This window comes from Monodelphis domestica, chromosome 4, assembly GCF_027887165.1.
Source record: "Monodelphis domestica isolate mMonDom1 chromosome 4, mMonDom1.pri, whole genome shotgun sequence".
NCBI classification, from domain to species: Eukaryota; Metazoa; Chordata; class Mammalia; order Didelphimorphia; family Didelphidae; genus Monodelphis; species Monodelphis domestica.
Genome location: NC_077230.1, coordinates 140,249,549 through 140,271,305, shown reverse-complemented (window position 1 = coordinate 140,271,305; position 21,757 = coordinate 140,249,549). Strand labels below are relative to the sequence as shown.

Here is a 21,757-nt window from a genome sequence, read left to right as displayed (position 1 = left end):
TCTAAGTTCACATAATGCATGAGTGTCCAGTATTCTAAGACTGGAACTAGAACCCAGTTTTCTAGATGCCCTAGTATTCTTTCTACCACCTTCCTGACACTGTTATAAAATTTATTTTCTTTAAAGCTTCTAGCAGACATAAACAACCATCACTTATAGTGCTTTTAATATAGACATTCCTGGGGCCAGAGGACTACCAACCTCATTGTCTGTTTATAGAACTGAAAAAAAAATGTAAGAATTGGAAGGGATATTAGAGAACAGTAAATTGAACCCTCTCAATTGACAAGTCACAAAAACAGACTTAGGAAAGGACAGTGACTAATTTAATGTCAGAGTTACTAGGAGTAAGCAGGTCACTGGGCTCCCCATTTAGGGCTATCTCACAATATACTAATATATGAAGAATCATTTATGATTTTGTAAGTATGGGGAGTTAGTTTCATTAAGTCAGATGCAGCTCTTTTTTTTTACTTGTTTGGTAGGAAGGCAGGAAGGCAGGAAGAAAGAAAGAAAGAAAGAAAGAAAGAAAGAAAGAAAGAAAGAAAGAAAGAAAGAAAGAAAGAAAGAAAGAAAGAAAGAAAGAAAGAAAGAAAGAAAGAAAGAAAGAAAGAAAGAAAGAAAGAAAGAAAGAAAGAAAGAAAGAAAGAAAGAAAGAAAGAAAGACGAGGGAAGGGAGGGAGGGAGGAAGGGAGGGAGAGGAGGGAGGGAGAAAAGAAGGAAAATTTTACTAAATACCCATTCTATTCCAAGCACTGTGCCTTGAAAATATTATCTCATTTTATTCTTCCAACAATCTTTTGAAGGGATGGAAATTCCTCATTTTACAGTTGGGGAGTATGAAGATCAGGTTAATTGACAGCCAGGAAGTGTCTGAAACCAGATATTTAACTCAAATCTTTCTGTCTCTAGCCCAGTGCTCCATCCACACTGCTATTTAGCTGCTTATTACATAAGTAGTTGCTTGCTACACATAGAAATTAAATGAATTGGCCATAGATAGATATATCAACAGTGTTGGAGGAAGGATCAGACGTCAGATCTTTTTGATTCTAAGTCCAGTGCTCTATCCACAATGTAGCCTCTCTATTTTCTTTCATACATAGCATACAAAATTACTGTATTTTGAGTTTTGAAGGTGAATCAAATGCATAGGGAAGAACAAAGGATTCAGGATACTGAGGGCTATCATATCATTGCCATGAGTGTTATCATCATCACTGTCATCATGTTCAATCTCCTTTTTTATTGCCCAGAGTGATAAAAAAGGGCGTCAAAATCTTTGTATCTCTGATTCCAAATCCCTTGTTCTTATCCCTCATTAGATAATGTTTCTTTCTTGTACCTGATGCTTCCTCTTTATTCCTTAACATTTTACTATTTGTGGTTTTCAAATCAACCTAGTGAAAAATTCATCTTTGTTCATTAAAAGTTAGTGAGAAGTTATACCAACTATTTATTCATAAGAGTATGTTAGAAAGGCACATTTCTTGCTAATGAATTCACAGTTTTATTTGTAGATGCCTACAGGGTTACTGAATATGTTATATTTTTAACAATCACATTAATTGAAGAGAAAAGCATTTGCACCTTATTGAAGATATACTTGTTCTTGGTTTCAAAAAGGAAGTTATGATTGGAAAAATTCTGATGTCAGAGAAGTAGAATTCATCTAATAATTATTATAAAAGAGATCCAGGAGGAAATTTTCCCCATATATTTTAAAGGGCTTTGTTTTTTAATCTATGTACATTCCTTCATTTTTGCAGCCAGAACATGTCAGGTGGATCAGTTCTCCTGTGGAAATGGACGCTGTATTCCCAGGGCTTGGTTATGTGATAGGGAAGATGACTGTGGTGACCAAACAGATGAAATGATTTCTTGTGGTAAGTTAATGATAAAATAGGCTGATGATAGCAGAATGCATGTCTGCTGGCAGTTCCTGCAAAGTCCAAATTATATGAACTATTTTGAATTTTTGATTTTTCTCTTTATAATTACAAATAAAAAATGTAAGAGATGTTACTTTGCATTACTGCCTTTAAGGACCCCCCTCCTCTCTCTCTCTCTCTCTCTCTCTATATATATATATATATATATATATATATATATATATTAATAATGTGTTAAAACATTATTACATTCAAGAAATAGAAAACATGTTCAGTTAAATACATGGAAACTGAACACTGAAAAATGTATTAGGAAATGCTATTTAGCAGTTTAACAAAATGTTTGTATTGTCATAATTATGCTTAATAACATACAGTAAAGATTAAACTTTTAAAACTAAAGGAAATGTGTGGATTCAGGAGATACAACAATAGGCATCCTAAGGACAATAAAGGAAGAAAAGCCTTCAAAATAAAAGGATTTAGCACATTACATGGTTATATAATTTACCAATTCATTCATTTGGCAGCACTATATAGTTTTTCTGCCTTCTGACTGATGCAATTCATTGTTACTTTAACATAATTTGTAAGTTGGCATGCTTTTTAAAAAAGTCACTTTGAAGCAATCCTTGGTCTTTTGAGGACATATGGCAGAAGCATATTGTTACACAATGTAACAAATGCAATTGTTGAAATGTGTATTCGCACACTAATGTGTTTTATTTTCATTTGTCTCACTAATATTTTCAGTTGTGGCAGGAGTATGAGCTGACTTTTTGAAGTTCTATGCTCTGATTTAAGGTTCAGTCATGGTCGTTCCTGGCCACTCTGGGTAAACTTTACTTTTGTATTATATTTCCATATTCTGTCCAAATAACTTTTAAAATAAGCTGAAGAAAGCCATTTAACCTTATCTGGGAAACTTTTAGAAGTCATGGATTAGTAGCAGAGATGAATACAGGATAAAAGAGGTTGTCAAGAGGCAAAAAGATGACAGAAACAGACAGTAGCAAGGAAGAAAGCATAAGAGAAATAGATGATGAAAACATGAAATAAAAAATTTCAAAAGCTTCCTAGGGAATGAGGGCAGGTGAGAAAGGTCAAGAGTTAATTCAGTTCATCACAACCATTCTTTCTCCCTTCCATTCCTTCTCTGCATTCATGCCTCAGTCTGTCTAGTCTATTGGGCAAAAAGAAATCATACATGTACTGGATTTATATTTGAAAGGGCCCTTAGAAATGATTAGTCTAATGTCCTCATTTTTACAGATGAGGAAATTGAGGCCCAAATAAAGGAGTTGACTTGCTTAAGTTTACAGAGGCAATAAGAATAATAGCTGGCATAGTATAAGATTTACACGGCCCTAGGCATTTATTGTCTCATTTTATCCTCTGCTTAGCAGCTCCTGGGAAGAAGCATGGTGGCAGTTCAATCTCACCAAATGTCTGTCGGTTGTCATTTACCTCTGTCCTCATAAGGTCAGATTGCCTCTGTCCTGAAATAACAGCATACAAGAGAACCAGTGTGGAGGGGAGAGGGGATTATAAAGTGGGCCAAGAGGCATTCCATGCCAATGAGTATCCATGAACACTAACCCATTCATTGTGGCTCACAAGATTAAATCTTTTCTGACTCTCTTCCCACAATATCTCAATGAGAATGTACCCCCCAAAAATTTGTTATCTGACATAATTACTATGTCATTGTTCACTTGGAAGTAAAGGTGAACCCAAGAATTACATTATTTTTCATAATTATGATAATATTCTATGTTAAACAAAAAGTACAGAGAAAGAATGAGGAAGAAAAAACATATTCTGTATGGTTTCTCTCCTTTTTTCACAGATCGGTCTTATCATCCCCAAACCAGGTTACAGCCCTGTATGTATCTTTGATCCTTAATGTGTAGACTTCTTAATCCTTACCCTATTTCCCAGCTTCCTTATCCAGCACATGCCTTATAACTTATGAACTGAATATAGCTTAATCAACTCCAGAGGCAGAATCCTAATTCAGACAGCATCCCATGAAAACCAAAGTAGAGAAAGTTAAATCTTAGTGTATAATACTTTAATAGTCTACTGACTTGTTTCTTTCACACTAAAGTCATGTCAATTCTTAAGTTTTCAGAAAAGCTTAGGATTACTTTGGCAGAATCACTACAAGAACACTTGCTTAACACACACACATATATTCTGTTATCCTCTGTCCATTTGTGTGTACACATATGTGTATGTTTGTATGTATATATGTGCATATGCACATATATCACACAAATGGAAAGTGGATAATGGAATCTTAACATTTAGATACAATTCAAAAAGAGCCATAATAAGCAGTTGGACCTAAGAAGGTGCCCCACCCCAGAAGCAACACAAAATATGTCCTCAAATTAATCTAGTAACAGATAACGTGAAAACCAGATAAGACATTATTAAGACAAATTCCATTAAGAATTAGTTACTATAACGGCTCAGAGATTTGTATAATTAACAATGTCTCCATATGGTAGCTTTCTATTTTTACTAATTATTTTTTGTTAACTAGGTGTTTAAATCAGTTTTTCTCTGTGGCTTTGAAAGAGTACATGTGTTTACACTATGAAAGGAAAATAAAATTTTTAAATCATATATTTTATATAACCATTATTTTCAGCTTTTGTCCTCTCAAAATTTTGATACTCTCGAACAAATATTCATTGTGCCTTTCTAATGATAGTTCTGAACAAAGGTACATAGAATTATAGAATAGAGATTTAGAGATAGAAAATCCTTAGGGGTCATCAAGGCATATCCCCTCATTTTATAACTAAAGAATTTGAAGTGAAGAATGTTAAATGATTTCTTTAAGGCCCTAAGGAGGGTAAATGGTAGAGCTAAGCTGTGAACTCCATTTGTAGCCCTCTTTTTACTGTAATTCAGTAAGTATAACTATTTCACTAGAAAGTGAATTTCACATTATCTTTTTTACTGAGAAGTAAGGTGGTGTTTTCTACAAGAACTTCTGGTTTCATAAAAATAGAAATATTAAAAAGGGCTTCATATTTTTGGATGTTTAATAGTTATTTCTAATACCATTAACCACACAGAAGAGATTTTATTTTTTTTACTATGATTTTTTTTGGTTTTAGTTACTTTGGGAGAATTTGACAGTTCAATACAAAGAATGATAGGTTGATTTCCAGTTTCAAAAAATTAAGTCTTTTGTTACCTTTCTGCATTTCAGAAGATTGTCTGTGAGTTCTCTATGTGTGGAACTCTGATGGTCACTTCATGCAGTACCTGGAAGGATAGGTAGAGAAGGGGACTGCAATTGGTGACTTTAGAAATTCCTTTTGTTCTGACCACAGTGGAAGAGGCATGCATTTTCTTGCACAAATTTATCATTGTTTCTCATCTTTTTCCTCCTAATTTTAACAGAAGCCTCTTTTTCACTATCACTCCTATCTCCATGTACCAAACTACATACATTATAGGACTGGCTTCATAATTCTCTCCTAACCGTGTCTGAATATTTAGATTTGGCTCCTGATTTAATAGCCTGTTGCATTTGCTCTAAATCAGTTGCCTGTTGGATGGATTTTAGCTTACAATGAGAACAGCAAGTGGAATTTTGTTTTCTGTGTCTAGCTTGTGTGGTTTTGTTGTTTATTTCATATTTCTTTTTCAGAAAACAGTCTTTAATCAGGTGTCCTTTCTTCTGGCAGAAAAAACACTCTCTAGTTTCTGTACTATTTTTTGTTTATAAGTAGGTTTTGTGTAAGTTCTCACAGTATTTAGTTTCTTGATTTCCTCAATCTCCTTTTCTCTCAAATTTTTCTCTGTTACTTCTAATTTTTCTTTTAAAACTTGCATCTGTTTATGCTGTTCTGAATAACTATCATGAAGGTAACTGGCGGTTTCATGCAATTCGATAAGACTTACAGTACCATACTTTGGGAAGTAATGTTTAAAATTTTTTTTCAAGTGAGGTGTGCATCCCTTCAAAAACTGTCTCCTCACGTGATTTACAGACTCTTCAGTATTTGCCTCTAAACCCATAATTGATTCAGCCATTTCAGATACATGACCTATGAATGTGGCTGGATGTTCCCCTTTATCTTGCATGAGTTTATCAAATCTTGCCCATGCATTAAGCTTCGAGCAACAGAGCTTAATAGCTTGGAGCAAGTCTTCCCTACATTTTCTTAAGTATGTCAAGCTTGTGGGATTTGCAAAATCTAGGTCTTCCCTTTGCTCCTCTGTGGGCCAACTAGTCAAGTTGTTATCTGACCTGGTCTTCTCAATGAATTGGCGATGCTTATGGGGACTAAACAGTTCAGACAAGAGAAATTCCACATCTTGGAAGTCTGGGTCAAAGATCCTGAAAGCACGTTTCAGTTCTTTCTGTGTCCTAAAGGGTTGATTGATAAAATTTGGAAATCTTTTCTTCATTGAATTAAGTTCCTGGGTTGTAAACTGTCCTTGCACCTTAGATTGTAACACACCAGGTGTACTTAATAATTTAGTGACCTCCTTTAGTGGAAAAATTTTTTCAGGTTCACTATCAGACTTAGTGTCCTTGGCCCTGTCCTTTCCCTGTGCATTGACCTTTAATTTCTTAACCTTTCTTTCTTTTTCTTTGGGTGCACTATCTGCCTGGCCATTGTTCTTGTCCTTAATCTGATCTAACCCTTTTGCCTTCATAAATTCCTCAAATAAGTTCTTAATAACATTTTCCAAGTTAGTATCCACCACCATTATCTGTGCTGCCTTTTGGGGGATTACAAATCTATAGATATTCTTCAAGTAGGTCAGAGTCTATAAAGCTGCCATAGAAATGATATAAACTTGAGTCAAAATCTGCCATAGTATAGTTTCAGTCTGAAATGGCAACTGGAGTATAAACATGGTGGTGTTGCCAAAATAATCCAGAGAATCAAAAGTCATGTTGGTCATTTTAATATAGAGAATGTTATATACCCAAAATCCAGTAATGGCTGCCATCACAACAGCTCCACAGAGTACTTGCTTAAACATTTTTCTGCTGTTTCTTAGGGATTGTAATGTTCAGGCTTTTTAGGGGTGCTAATCTGTAATAGATGATATTTTGGGGGGTATATTTGATGGATACTAGGTAACTAATGGATCAGGTAGTTATCTTCCTTTTGCCTGACCTCTTCCTTTTCCTTCCTCTTCAGAAGCCTTTCAGTCTCACCACCCCCCTTCTTCAGTCTCCTTCAAATTACTCAGTATGAGCTGTGAGGTTTCAATGAAATAGTTCTTAATCTTGTTTGTCAAACAAAGGGTTTATTTGGGGAAGACAGGACAAGGGTGGATGATAAGGTAAGAGGGACAGGATATCCCTATTCTCTACAGTGAGTGTTGGATTGGAGGATATTGAGAGAAATGACAATTCAGTCACTAGCATGAAACAGAACCAGTCAGAGAGATATATGAGGACTGCTGTCTTTCTTCTTCTTCCTTCAAATCAGTCAGGTCACCTCCAACTTGATTATCTCAAGTTCCAGAGATAAACAACAAGCTTCCTCCTTCAAGTCGGCAAGAAAGACAAAAGCCTTCAGCTTCAGTCAAGCAGTTGACTCTTACCTCCAACTGTTTCCCAGTTACATTCCAAATGGAATCTTCATTTGACTGACAGATGATCAATCTCCAGTTTCTGTTCTTTGCATGCATGCCTCTTCCACACCACTCAACTCACAATAGATAATTTGTACCAGAAAGGATATTTAGCAAATTAAATCATCACTTCTCTGAAGTCTAGTTGAAGATGTTTGCTGATATGTGAAGAGAGAGTTGGGAATAGGATAGGCCTTCCACACCAATACTTGTTAGCTGGTCTTTGCAAGACTACAGTCCAACTTTTTCTCCACAACTCTATTTTAATTCTCTAAATTTACTTTTGGTTATTTTTATATCTGCATTTCTATTGAAAGTTCCCAGAATACTTCAAGATGAAAACTTTGGTGGTCATTAATCCTTCACTTAATATTCCATGATGCAATATGCCATAAACAGAACTTATCAAATAAGTTCTTTCTCCTGATTTGTTTCTTTTTGTAAATTATACTAACATTTTCTTGGTCATTCAGGCTCAAAACCTTGAAGACATATTATTGATTCCTAAATCTAATTCCCTATTAATCTCTAAGCCAGAGTTATTCCACTTTTGTTCCATCTTTTATCTATTTTCTTCTTTCTATTCTCATATTTCTTGTCTTTCCCTACTTCTCTCCACTCATAGACAATGATAGTTTCATTTCCCTAAAATACTACTCTGATTATATTGATTCCCTGCTCTAAATATTTAGTTTAGAAAAAAATTTTATTGCTTTCATTTTCAAATATTCATTCATTAGAATAATCTAGTTTTCTCTGAGGTTCTGAACTAGCTAAACATTCTCTGCTACTACTTTTTGATGCAATTAAAAGCATGAAGTTACAACACAGAGAGAGGACTGAATCTATGGCTTTTTAAATAGTTCCAGAGAAGTCTCTGGACAGGTATCTGAATAGAATTGATAATATTTTCATGGAAGACATTTCCACTTTCTTTAATACTTTTTTTCAGTTTGTTTCCATCTTTGGATGATTCTTTTGGGGCTTTGATGATCACTACTGAGATAGAGAGCATTTCCTCAATCTAGGACTATCTGTTCTGAATAGAGAGTTTCATTGTCATCCTTAGTACTGTCTAGTTGACCTCAGAAATATTATCACTAATCCTTAGTGACAAATACAAGTGTTTGGGAAGGAGCAGGGTAGTTGTAGCACCAACTTTTCCACCAGAGGTGAACTTGACTTTAATCTCTTTAGAAGTGAACTTTAAAAGCATAGTGATAAAGGTGAAGGCATGGTTTATGGCCATCACCAAGTGACTTCTTGTGTCAGATGAACCCAGATTCAGGTCAATGAAAAGAAAAGTCATTCTTTTACTACTTATGCCTTGGGAGCCATGAATGGCTCTCATTTAAAGAAGTTTAAACTACTTAACCTGTAATTCAGATCCTTCTAAAATCTGGCTGTAAATTGTATCCCTATCTCTGTTTGTTTTCATTGCCCCTGTACTCAGTTTTCTATATTCTAGCCAAACAGAATGCTTATCATTTCCCAAACCCTATACACATTCACTGAGCTATGCCTTGCTCATGTTGATTCCTCTTTGTAAAATGTTCAGAACCTCTTTTGTACTTTTCATAATAGTAGTCTTCTTTTAAAAACCAACTTAAATTTGATTTACTTCATGGAGTTTTCCCTTTAGTTAGGAAGGATTGTTCAATACTTAACCTAAAACCTTTGTCTTATACATATCTTAAAATACTTAAAACACTTAATCTCATATTCTAGTTATGTCCATGTATTATTCTCACAATTAGATTATCAACTCATTAAATACAAAGACCATGTTTTAGTTATCTTTATATATTGAGATGCCTTGAATATATAGTAAATATCTAATTTTTTAATGACCAAATAAGCCCCCCCCTTTTTTTAAATAGATGTCTGTGTACCAGAATTCCTTTTTAGGCTTATATAAACAAAGCTCAATCTTGGGGTGCCTCTCACTAGTAGTAATCTTCGCGGCTCATTTCACCTTCACCTGAGGCTCAACAATCTGAATGTACTAATTTATAGAGTTTTACCCAGTCTTTAGTTCCCCTACAAGCAAGAGAGGGTATTTAAACAAGCATTTAAATATACAACTAGTTTATTAAAAGATATCTAAAGAACAGAAAAAGATCCTGTATCTGAGTCAGACTAGCAAAGATATATTTATATACCATCTTCCTGTAAGTGTTATTTCCTTTCTCCATACTTACCCTTGGGTTTAGTAACAATCCCTGCAAAACTTAAACTGGCAGCTGGCCTTGTCTTAATTTGTGCATTTCAGTGGGCAGGTCCAGTGTCTGTTGGTCTCCTCCTTTTCTTTAAAGATTGATCTCTCTGATTATCCCTCGTTTCTGTCTCTCCATCTCTCTCCATTTCTATCTCTCTGTGCCTCTGCTTCTTTCTGTCTTTGTCTCTGTCTTTCTGCCTCTGTCTCTGTTTCTATCTCTATTGCTGTCTAGCTATTTCTATTTATTTCTCTGAAGCTCCCTCTCTTGGCCATTAGTCTTAAACTTTATAACATGATGCTACAATACAACATCAAGTTGTTTTGTTTCCCACCACTTTCTGGCTAGCTAAGATGGAACTGAGTTACTTGAAGAACGGTAGTGACCTTGACAGTAATACGGAAGTGAGGAGAATTTTGCACTAGAAAAATAGATTCGAGAATTATCAGTATAGAGATGATAATAGAATCCACTGGAGTTGGTATAAAGGTAGGGGAAAACAGAGCCCACAACAAAACCTTGGGGGAAACCCACAATTAGTGATCATAGCCTTGTTGAAGAGTAGCTATAGGAAAGAAGGCACATTTAGACTGGCAGGAGAAGATAAGCTTTTTCATGAGTACTTTGGAGTTGTCTTGGATCCTTGCTGTTGTTGATAATAATTAAGGCATTCATAGCTAATCAACTACTTCATTGTTGTTACTAAGAGAGCAATTTGTTGAATAATGACTTCTGAAACTAGAAAGTTAAAAAGACAATGCGAAAGGGAAGTGGAGGTAACCTTTGGCTGGTACCAGTATCTTCCCCCCCCCCCCCATCCATTGTTCACTTTCCTCTTTGTTACTGTTTTGGACAATTCCATACCTTTTCTTCATGATCTTCTCTTCCATCTATTTGTTTTCTAGGCTTTTCTGCTCGTGTGCTTTAGAGATTTTCTTTTAGTTACTTTTTTGTTGTTGTTGCATTTATAGTTCCCTTTTCAGTGGCAAAACCCCCCCAAAAACAAAAAAGAAAAAACCAACAACCTTTGGAACGTCTAAGATCCTCTGGGAGTTTTCTGCATATAATTAGCTTCATTCTCAAGGGCTGATCAAGTGGAGATTCCCTTGAGACTTCTCTTGCATACCTACTGCACATGTTTCAAATTATGTGAACAACATTAATTTAACAAGCATCTTTCTCTCTTCTGAGAAAAAAGAAGTCTTTTTGTACTATTCATTCCAATATAAATATCATTTCTGTTACAATTTATGAGGTGAAGGTTTTGAATAAAGCTCCTTGCCTTAGAGTGCCCTTGGCATCATCAGTATGAACAATCAAATCTTCAGTGGGTTTCTATAATAGCATCTATATGAAAACTTGAATCATTTTCACATCTATTTGCCAGTATAACAAGTTAATTACACATTCAAAGTTGAGGTTTTATGTGGGCAAATAGATGCATAATTAGGAAAGCCCTCTGAGAATTTAGTCTTAATCTTTAAACCATCTTTGAACCTCTTAGTATTCTTCCCTTGCAAAAATGAGGATCTGAAAATTGGTGCTGCATCCAAGAGGGAACAGGTGCAAACTCGGAGGCCTGAGTAATAGATTCTTCTTGTGTTAGATCTGAATGATTCCTCTTCAAGGATAAGACCCAGGGTAATGGTCATGCATACTCAAATGAGATTCCCAACAAACATCTGACTTTATAGCTGTGTTTATACTTGCAAAGCCAAGTGGAGAAAAGAGATGATTATCAAGATAATTAGAGTTCCCCAAGCTCAGTTTTGTCTCAGTTATTCAATATCTCAGACAAAAGTTCTTTGGAGATTGGGGGTGCTCTGTATGTTGCTGTAGGTGAATAATTGCTTCTATTCTTCACTTTTCTTTGCATGCATATTATTTGATTTCAAACTAATTAAGTCTTCAAAGCTTTAGATCTTCCAGGTAGCTTGTTTTACCTAACTTGCATTCTTTCCATTTATTTAGAAGTTTAAAATAACACAATCTATTCTGAATGTCCATTTCTGTAAATACATCCAAAGATTTTTTAAAAAAGAATGAGAAGATAACTGAGGATTTAGAAAGGATTGAAAGTAATAAGGCTAACGATGTTCTGTTTATTAGGAGAGTAGCATTTTAAATCCTTGGAGACAAGAATGTTTCCATCCCAAATTGTTAATGTACTTTTAGCCTGAGGGGGGGAAAACAACAAATGGAGACAGATTCAAAAATAATATTTGTTACCTCCCAAAAAGATTCATTTGAGAAAAGAGAAAAGGCAGAAGGCAATGCTTTTTGCCCTGATAAGTGAGTACAAATTAAAACTGTTTTTTATAGAGTATTAAAGCAATAAAATTTCTATATGGACATGGTATTGATTTCTTTTTACATCATAAGGAGGAGTAGATATTGATATAAATGTTTAATATATCTCCCACATAAGAAAATATATTATGCACATAATGTGCATAGACTAACATTATATACTCCAAATTCTGTGTGTGTGTATGTATATATATATATATATATATATATATATATATATATTACAATTGGGGACAATATATTCTTCCATGACATAGATGGATCATGATTTTCTATGCTTTTATATTTATTTACCCATTTATGCAATTTCCTTATTGATTTAGTACATGAAAGAAGCTTAAAATTTTGGAGATAGTTTAGGAAACACCTAGTTTACCCCCTCTTCTCCCATTACACAGATGGGTAGATGAGAATACAGGAATGTGAAGATTGTTGCTCAAGATCTTACAACAAGTTAATGGTAGAGCTACATTAGAACCTATAACTTCTATAATGTACACCATTCTGTTTTGCCTTCTTTTTTATTTATTTATTGTTTGTTCTTTGTTTTTGAAGAGGACTAATGAGATCACAATATTGAAGAGACAGGGTATAGTATGTTCTGATGTGGCTAATCCATCCAGTAACTGTTCAGGAAATTCTATCACAGGTCAAACACAAGTAATCCATTAGAACATTTTGGATGGGAAATGTCTCTGAATCTGCACAGCTTGTGTATCCTTTATGCTACTGTGATTCTGCTTTGTTTTTAAAGCATGTTCCTTAATGCAGGTTGGTACTATAATGGCTTCAGCCGTTACAGCTAACCAAAGACTTTAATTGGGCAGCCTGAAATTTTTAGTGCCCTCTAGACAGTTGTTTTAGAATTACTATTTCTCAAGAAGCTATTTCATGATTTCTTATTTCCCAGGGCCATGGCCCAAATGATTATTGGAATGAACTAGTTTTCTCTCTGCTTATTTATTTATTTTAATTGTTACACTATATTGAATGTCATAAATAGAAATAGAAATATTCTTTTAAAATTTTCCCATAAATGGGAAGACATATACATATCTGTCTGTCTGTTTATATACATGTATATGTAACATATACATGGAAATATTATTTATGCATACTTTGCTAGGGAGATGGAGTGAGAAATTGAAAATACATACTTCAAAACAGCTCTTTAAAAGTGAGACATGTCTTGAGAAGCATCTGCTATTCATCAATTATAGCAGAATCCATTCAAAAACTTGTAGAAAATTTTCCCTTACTTATCTTTTGTTCTTAGACCTCAAAGTTTCCCTAGACTAATCTGCATATGAATATGGATTCCATTCTATCCTCCCTAACACCATACTCCCAAGTGACTCTCTAGACTAACCTAGAAGATTCCTAGGAAGGAAATTGCATTTCCTTTCTCATTTGAATAGCTCTTAGAGGTTAGGAAGCTTTTCTTTACATTAGAAAGCCCTGCTAGGCTCTCTCCCAGGACACTTTTAAATTATTTTGCATTTTAATTGCATGTGTTTGTATGCTTGTATGTGCATATGTATTTACTTTTCCCTTGCTAAACTGAAAGTTCCATGAGGACAGGGATCTTATTTTATTTTCATCTTATTATTCATAAGAGTGTTGATACATGGAACAAGTGCTTAATAAGTCTCTGTCTTTGAGTGTCTCAATGTCTCTGTCTGTCTTCTGTTAGATATTTCTCCCTGGATGCATGTCTTAAACTCAAAATTTCTAAAACTAAACTCATCATTTCCCCTCAAAACTTTTTCCCTTGCATACTTCTCTATTTCTGCTGTTGGCTTAGCCATCATCCCAGTCAACCTGATTAAGAACTTGGAAGCCATCTTTGATTCTTTCTCATCTTCCTTTATTCCAAAAAAATTTTCCCTTGCCAGATTCCACCACAATATCTAGGTTCTGTTTCTCACTCCCCCTTTAAGCAATATACTTCATATCTTTTTAAACTACTTTAAAAGCTTCCTAATTTTCCTTTTTCTTTTACTATGCCTCATATTCAATTCATTAACAACTGTTCAAGAAATCTTCCATGTGCCCCTCTGATAATGTCGGATGCAAAAACTTAAGCTTCCAAATAAAGCTCAAACTCTAATCATGCTTTTACAATCTGTCTTAAATCTACCTGTGAAATCACATTCCATACTATTCTTATACTTCATATTCTAGCTAAACTGAGTATTTGCTGAGCTACTTTCTTAACCTGAATTCTCTTAATTATGTGTTTGTTCATATTAATTACCAATGCTTGGAAGAAATCTCCCCACTCTTCTTTTAGGCTCACCTTGGGAAGACCTTCTTTTTGAAAAGGGCTTGGGGGCAGCTGGATGACTCAGTGAGCCAGGCCTAGAGATGGGAGGTCCTAGGTTCAAATCTGGCCTCAGACACTTTCTAGCTGTGTGACCCTGGGCAAGTCATTAACCACCATTACCTAACCTTTACTGTTTTTCTGCCTTATAACAAGTACACAGTATTGATTCTAAGACAGAAGGTAAAGTTTATTTTTTAAAAAGTCTCAACTTTCCCTTTCCTCCTTTGATGATCGGCATTTCCTTCAAGACTATCTACCATAATAGAAGAAAATGATAGAATCAGAATGCAGATTGAAGTACACCATTTTTCACTTTATTTACTTTATGAGTTTTTTATTGTATAAGCCACATGTCTTTTCCCACGATATGATGAACATGGGAATATGTATTGCATGATTGCACATAGTATAACCCACACTATTATATCTGCTGTCTTGGGAAGGAGGGAAGGTAAGGGATGTGAAGAGGGAACATGGATCACAAAATGTCAGGAAAAAATTTAAATTGTATCTCTATGACATTTGGGGAAAAATAATTAAAAATTTAAAGGAAATGATCTCTTTCCTTTTACAGTTTTAATTCTACTTTGCTTGAATAATTATCTTATAGAGTCCCCATAATCCACCTTCTATATTTTATCCTAGTTGCTGAGATACATGCCATATATTCTTTCCCTATTAGACTATAAATTCCTTGAAGTCCAGAATAGAATCTACTTTTCATCTCTGAATCTGCAGACCCTAAAACAAAGCCTCATGAATTTATAATAGATGTTTAATAAATATATGTTGGACTGAATCAGTCAGACAATTTTATATCAGTGATTATTTTTAAAGCTATTTAATGTAGTAAAAATTATAATCTCTAACTTTATCTGCACAAACTTAAATTAAATGGATACTTATAATAATCACTTCCCTAAAATATTTTAAAAATTCAACTCCAAAGTAAGATAGATTAATTTAGTGGATAAAGATACAGATCTGAAGCTAAGAACTCTTAGGTTTAAGTGTGATCTCTAACACACACTGGTAGTACAGTTGTGGGAACGTAATTTATCCTTTCTTATTCTTGTTTTCTTTATTCACAAAACAGAGATAGTTGTATTATCTAGTCCACTGTATTTAGTCTTTTGAAATCCTGCAGTCTTCATCAGGATGCATTGTTTAAAATTGTCTTGGGAAAAATACAACCACAGTTGTTCAATATTAAGTTTCTTTTCATCTAATCTACTAACCCCTTATATTCTATCCACTAATGTGCAAACATACCCTCCTTGAGTACCATAAGATAAATGATACACCAATTCTGACTACTAAGTTTTATTCTCTATTTGTTCACTAAACAAAACATTGCCCTAAAAAATGGATCAAATGAGATTTTGTACACACACCATATATGTTTATACACACATATATATTTACATATGAAACAAAAATGTTTAAAAGTGTCATACATTCTAGATATGTTATCACTACTAATAAAGTAGATAATTGAGGCAAATATAATTTTTCTTGAATTAGGCAGACACTTTATTTCATTTTCTATTTGTAGATATTTAACTACTTTAATAAGTATAAACCCCAAACAAATAAATATACATTCTCCAATATGTTTATGACTGCTATTTGGCAACAAATTAGAGTCAGGTCAAATGAGCTGATAATTAACCAATGATAGTTTATTTCTTCATTGTCTGTTTTTATCCTTTGAATTTTTTTTTTTGCCTAATGCCTAAGATTTCTACTATAATATTCAGTAATAGTGCTGATAAAGAACAGCAAGTCTAGGTTCCTTACGTATAAGCCTTCTATAATGTCTGGAATCATGGTCATAGATTCCTCTATGTCTGTTAAAGGAAAGCAATTATTATTAGTAGTAATTATTAATAATACTTATATTTCAATGGAGAGTATATGGATCAGAATGTTAGAAAATGATTAAAAATTCTATCAAACAGGTAGTTTGGAAAAAATAAAATTTATAAAAAGAAAAGAAAAAAAATTTGCAGAGAGAGATCTAGAAATAGAGAAGAGGGATTACTGTGATGTCCTAAGTCAACTTCAGATCTGCAAGTGTTGGCCAGATACTTCTATGTCTCTGATATCTCAGCACTGAGTATCACCCCTTTGCACTCTACATTCTTGTATCCACTTTAGTTGCTGGCATTTTGCTCTCTCTTCTCAGCAGTCCAGTTCTTAGATATTTTATCTTTGGCAGCAAAACAACATAGCATCCAAATGACTAAGGAAGAATCTATCCAGCCTTCAATCGTTTTCATTTTACATTTCCATCCTTTGATAATCACCTGAAATACTACCTTCTCTGAGAAAGCCTCCTCTTTTTCTTCAGAGAACCTCATGATCAGTAATGACCTTCCTCAAGGCCTCCCATAAGACTTAGTTTTATAACTTTCTAACTCATTTGTCATATAATATATTTTATATTTGTCCATGTTGTTGCCTTTTTCTCATGTTAATGGTGTATGTTTCTTGAAGACAAGGACTGTGCTTTATATCGCCTTTTATCTTTCTAAGAATTCAGCCAACTGTTCCAAATACAGTAATTACTTTATAGACCTTTGCTTTATTGTTCTTGCCTCTCAGTTTATAATTAATCACTTGTCAATCCATTCTTTCCTGAGTGTCTGAACCCATGGCCCAAAACTGAGTAAGAGAGAGACACCAAGAACAAGAGGGTGTCCATCTGTACCTTCCTGAGTTTCTGATTCTATGCGTGTCTGTGTGTGTGTCTGTGTGTATGTGCCCAAGAACAAAGCCCACCAATTGCAGGGGTTTGCTAACTTTTATTGCTCAATAATAAGTAGCTCAGGGGAAGAATGTAATAGTCAGTTCTTGGAGTAGGGCTATGAGCTCTCTGGAAACAGGCTGGGTGGATGGTTTTATGATAATAGTGGCTTTCTCTTCAAAGGCCCTGAGGCTCCTCATGGTCCAGGTTCATTTGGTAGCTTGCCTTTTCTCAAGCTCAACTTCAGTCACAAAACATTGTTATGTCAACCATAAGGTCATAGCCCCCCCCCAAAAGAATGGAAGCTTGAGAAAATCCAACTGATTATTATAGTAAGTATTCCTTTTGTTCCCACATAGTTAAACACTAAACTCATGATTACTAATTTATAAAACATCAAATATGTATCTCTAATGCTTTAATTTTAGGATCAATGCTAGTTTAGCATCCTCACAAAGGGAAGTCTATTTGCAACATCTCATAATTGTTATATTTCCCATAACAAATGCTTCCTTTCCTCTGAATTCATTTGCTTTCATAAATACTGAACATGCAGCATTGTTCTTAGCATGTTCATGAACATCAGTACAAGAATAAAGGTTAACTTTTTCTGTGGTATTAGAACCCAGAAGCTAAAATCATTTAAGAAATATAATTGTCTTTTAGCATTTTTTAGAAGTCAGTTCTGTTTTTCAAAGTGAGTTTATTATATATATATATATATTTTTTTTTATTATTTTTTATTATATATATATTTTTTTGTTTCTCCAGGAATATTTTATTGTATTCTTCCCAAATACATGTAAAAAGAAGTTTTGAGATTTGTTTCGTGACACCTTCTCATCCAAATTCTGTCCTTCCATTCCCTCTCCCTTCTCCAAAATGGCAAGTAATCTGGTATAGGTTATATATGTATTATCTATCATGCAATATATTTTTCCATATCTGTCCTTGTGAAAGAAGACAAATCACACATGCAAGAAAAAACTTATGAAGGAAATGAAATGAAAAGGGTATGCTATGATTTGCATTCAGATTTCATCAGTTCTTACAATGGCAGTGGAGAGCATTTTTCATCAGGTGTTCCTTGGAATTGTCTAGGATTCTTGCATTACTAATAATAATGAAGTCATTCATATGTGATCATCATATGATATTTACGTTATTGCTCACTTCATATAAGTATTTCCAGATTTTTTTTTCTTCCTGGAATTGTTGTTTGTCATTTCTTAGGGCACAATAGTATTGTGGAAAAGTAAAATGGAGGAAAGCCTGCAAACAGAGGCAAAGAGGTACAAGTTTGCAGAGCTGTCATTCAAGGAGCACTCTGGAAGAGAATGTCACTGGGAAGAAGCAGTTAAATGAGATCCAAACTGCCTGGAAGTTTTGGTTCTTTATCTCTTGGCAACTAGATATTGCTGAATCTTTCCTCTCCTGACACCTGGAAATTACTGACTTTTCTTTTGGCCCTTGAATGTTATTGATTCTCCTTTCTAGAAGAATTAAAAGATCCTCAATCCATTTAGCCCTGTCTTCATCTAGGGCTTTATAATTTCATTCTCTGTTTAAGACCACTCAAGATCAAGGGAAACCCTAAACCCTCTCTCCCATCCAAATACCCTTCCTTAAATAAACCCTTATTCCAATAAGTAAAGAGTGAGTGGGTTATATATCAAACAAAATCAGGCAACTTACTCATTACCGAATCTCAGTTGGACTCCATTTGAAACCTAACTGAAAGTGAGAGGCAGAAGCTGGAGGGAGGCAGAGTCTGAATCCTCAATATCCCATTGGTCTGTAGGGTTGTCCAGCAATCTTACAGTGTCACAAATTTTTTAAAGAAATACCATCTAATACAGTATTCAACATAATTTGATACCTCAACTTGTTCAACCATTCCCCAATGGATGGTTATCCATTTCCAATTTATCCAGTTTCTAATTCTTTACACCATATACAGAAGTGATATAAATTTTTTTACAAATACTTTCCCCCCTTATTTAATTTCTTTGGGATACAGATTTAATAGTGGTATTTCTGGATCAAAGAGTATGAACAGTTTTATATCCCTATGGGTATGGTTCCAAATTGCTCTCCAGAATGGTTATGTCACTTCACAATGTATTAGTGTTCCAATTTCCCCATATATCCTCTAACATTAAATGAATTAATTTATTTTACAATGAAACCTTCAGTGAAGAAGGACTATGCCTGAAATATCTATGTATTTCTTATTTAATAGTGTCTTGTACAGAGACAAATTGAGAAATTGAGAAAATTTTATCAAAAAAGACCATCCTAGGAATGTTTGATATTTTAGTTGCCACCAAAAAGACTATTATTGGAATGATTACAATACCATGGGTTATTAATAACTTGAGAATAGTAGCTAACTGGAGAAATATAATACAATATATTCAATATAATAGAAAGATTAGTAGCCAATTAAATAATTTTTAAGATTTAATTTTAAGGTAAACTTTATTTTCATCTTTTAGAGACATATATAATTTCACAGGAAAGAGAAAAAAGTCCTAAGATATGTTGAAGGTAGTACTAAAAACAAGACAAACACCAAATGAATGTAGTCTTGGATACATTTCTTATATTGTTATATGACTTATGATTTAGCATAGATTAGAAATGAACCTATATATATCATATATGTATATACATATGTATAGCTCTATTTTGCTTTCACCTTTCATTGGGGACATGTAACTTGCTAAAACTATCACTCTTTTTAACATTTTCTTGGTATCAAAACTCAAAATTCATAGTTATTCACTTACCTTGGAATTGAAATGAATTCACATTTTTTAGCATGAAGGATTCTAATTTCCTAAATGATTGCTACTGTTTTTATGTGTATCAATATGTTTTGGACTTGAAGATTGTGTGTCTGAGGCTATTTTTCAAGTCTGTGAAAAGACTGAAAAGACATTATTCAATCCTTATTAAATTATCCTATAAAGTGTTCAGAAGAGTTCCTTTTGGCATTAATTATTGTTTTATGAGGTGTGTATGTGTGTGTCAGGTAGGGGAGATAGTATAGAAGAGAGAAATGAGTAATGGCTATAAATTATTCCAAGTATAGTACTCTTTGCATTCATAGCAATGATCTTCATTTCCCTCAAATATTTTGCTAATTAGTTAAAATGTGAAACAGTAATACTATATAGAATCTATATGGCCATTTATTTCACTTCACCCCAAAGATGAAAGGAACATTAAACACATTTATATGGATATGTATACATATACTCATTGTTAGAGTTCATGTTCTCTTCCTCCTATTTCGTTCTTCCTTTTACAATGCAATGTTTTCCTGGAAACAAAATTACAGGAAACTACTTTGTGAGGCATATGGGAATAAGGCACAGTACTGTTAAATTTACTAAGACATACTCAGCATATCTTCCTGAACTTACCCTATTTCAGCACTTCCTCCAGAAGTGCCAAGGGTCTGGAAACAGTAGAAGAAAAAGTATATGGAAAGGATTATTAGCACTGTAATTGGAAAGCGAGTTTTAAAAAGAGGTCATAGGAGTCAACCCCAGTTTCCCATGTTACACTGGAAAGGGGAGGTGCTAGTTTTTTGTTCCTTCTCAAATCATTTATATCTCATAAGTTATAAAAAATCAAATTGTTTATTTAAAATATTTATGTTACATAAAACAATTCAAATAAAGTCCATAACCTAATGAGGATTAAATTGAAACAGAGAGGAAAAACTACTTTAAAGACCAGAAGAATATGTATGTATGTATATGTATGTATGTATGTGCATCCTAAAGGAAACCTGAATAAGGATGCTGAAATCCTATACTATTTGAAAATATTCTTTCAAGTTTTATACGCAACAATAGCTGCCACTTATTTGTTGCTTCAAAGTTTACAAAAAAAAAAAAAACCCTTAAATCCACCTTTTTATTTGATCTTCATGACAACACTAGGAGGCAAAAAGTGCAAGTATATTTGTCCCCATTTTGCAGATGAAGAAACTGGGGTTTAGAGAGGTTAGGTGATTTTCCTACAATATATATTTTTTTAATTACAGTCTTTGCTGGAATTAACAGATCTTTTGACTTTAAATCTAGTTCTTCTGTCATTACACTACAATTCCTTTCTGCTTAAGATTTTTATAGAGTTTTTACAAGAAATATGCTAGCCATGATGACTTTTAAGTGAGAAGGAATTGAAGAAATTTACATAATGGCATCTTTGTAAACACGTTTTAAGTCATAAAGAAAAAAAAATATAGCTGACAAAATTGTCACAGAACCTGTAACAATGAAAATATTTAATGTCCATTGATCCATATTAAAATTCTGTTATGTTAAAGTAGTTTCTGAAATGTAATATATTATTTTCAAAAATGCAATTGTAATAAAATAAAGTGAAAGCTAGTTTAGCTCATTTTCCCCTCAAACAAATCTGATGATACTTCCCAGAATCATTCAATTTATTTCTTAAGGAAGAGGCAAAATGAAGGGATATTTATTCTAAATTAGATTAGAACACCTATGTAGATTATTTCAACATTTTTTTCTTGTATAAGGACTGGTTATGTTGATATTTTAACAGAATAAATGCCTAAGGACAAGACATATCCTGAGTTAGAGGGACTATTTATCCTCAA

General features: G+C 33.8%; 1 protein-coding gene and 1 long non-coding RNA gene across 8 annotated transcripts in view; one reads left to right on the top strand and one right to left on the bottom strand.

Moving 5' to 3' along the window:
- LOC130454086 (uncharacterized) overlaps positions 1-20,359 on the bottom strand; it is a 70,953-nt gene extending 50,594 nt beyond the window's left edge. Inside the window, exon 1 of the long non-coding RNA XR_008911761.1 lies at positions 18,811-20,359. This is a non-coding gene — a long non-coding RNA (uncharacterized LOC130454086). The remainder of the gene's footprint in view (positions 1-18,810) is intronic.
- LRP1B (LDL receptor related protein 1B) overlaps positions 1-21,757 on the top strand; it is a 2,480,145-nt gene that overhangs the window by 1,514,752 nt on the left and 943,636 nt on the right. For all 7 annotated transcript variants that reach the window (XM_007494117.3, XM_056797188.1, XM_056797186.1 and 4 more), the window contains one exon: positions 1,770-1,886. In XM_007494117.3, coding sequence (XP_007494179.2) covers positions 1,770-1,886 — 117 coding nt within the window. The remainder of the gene's footprint in view (positions 1-1,769; positions 1,887-21,757) is intronic.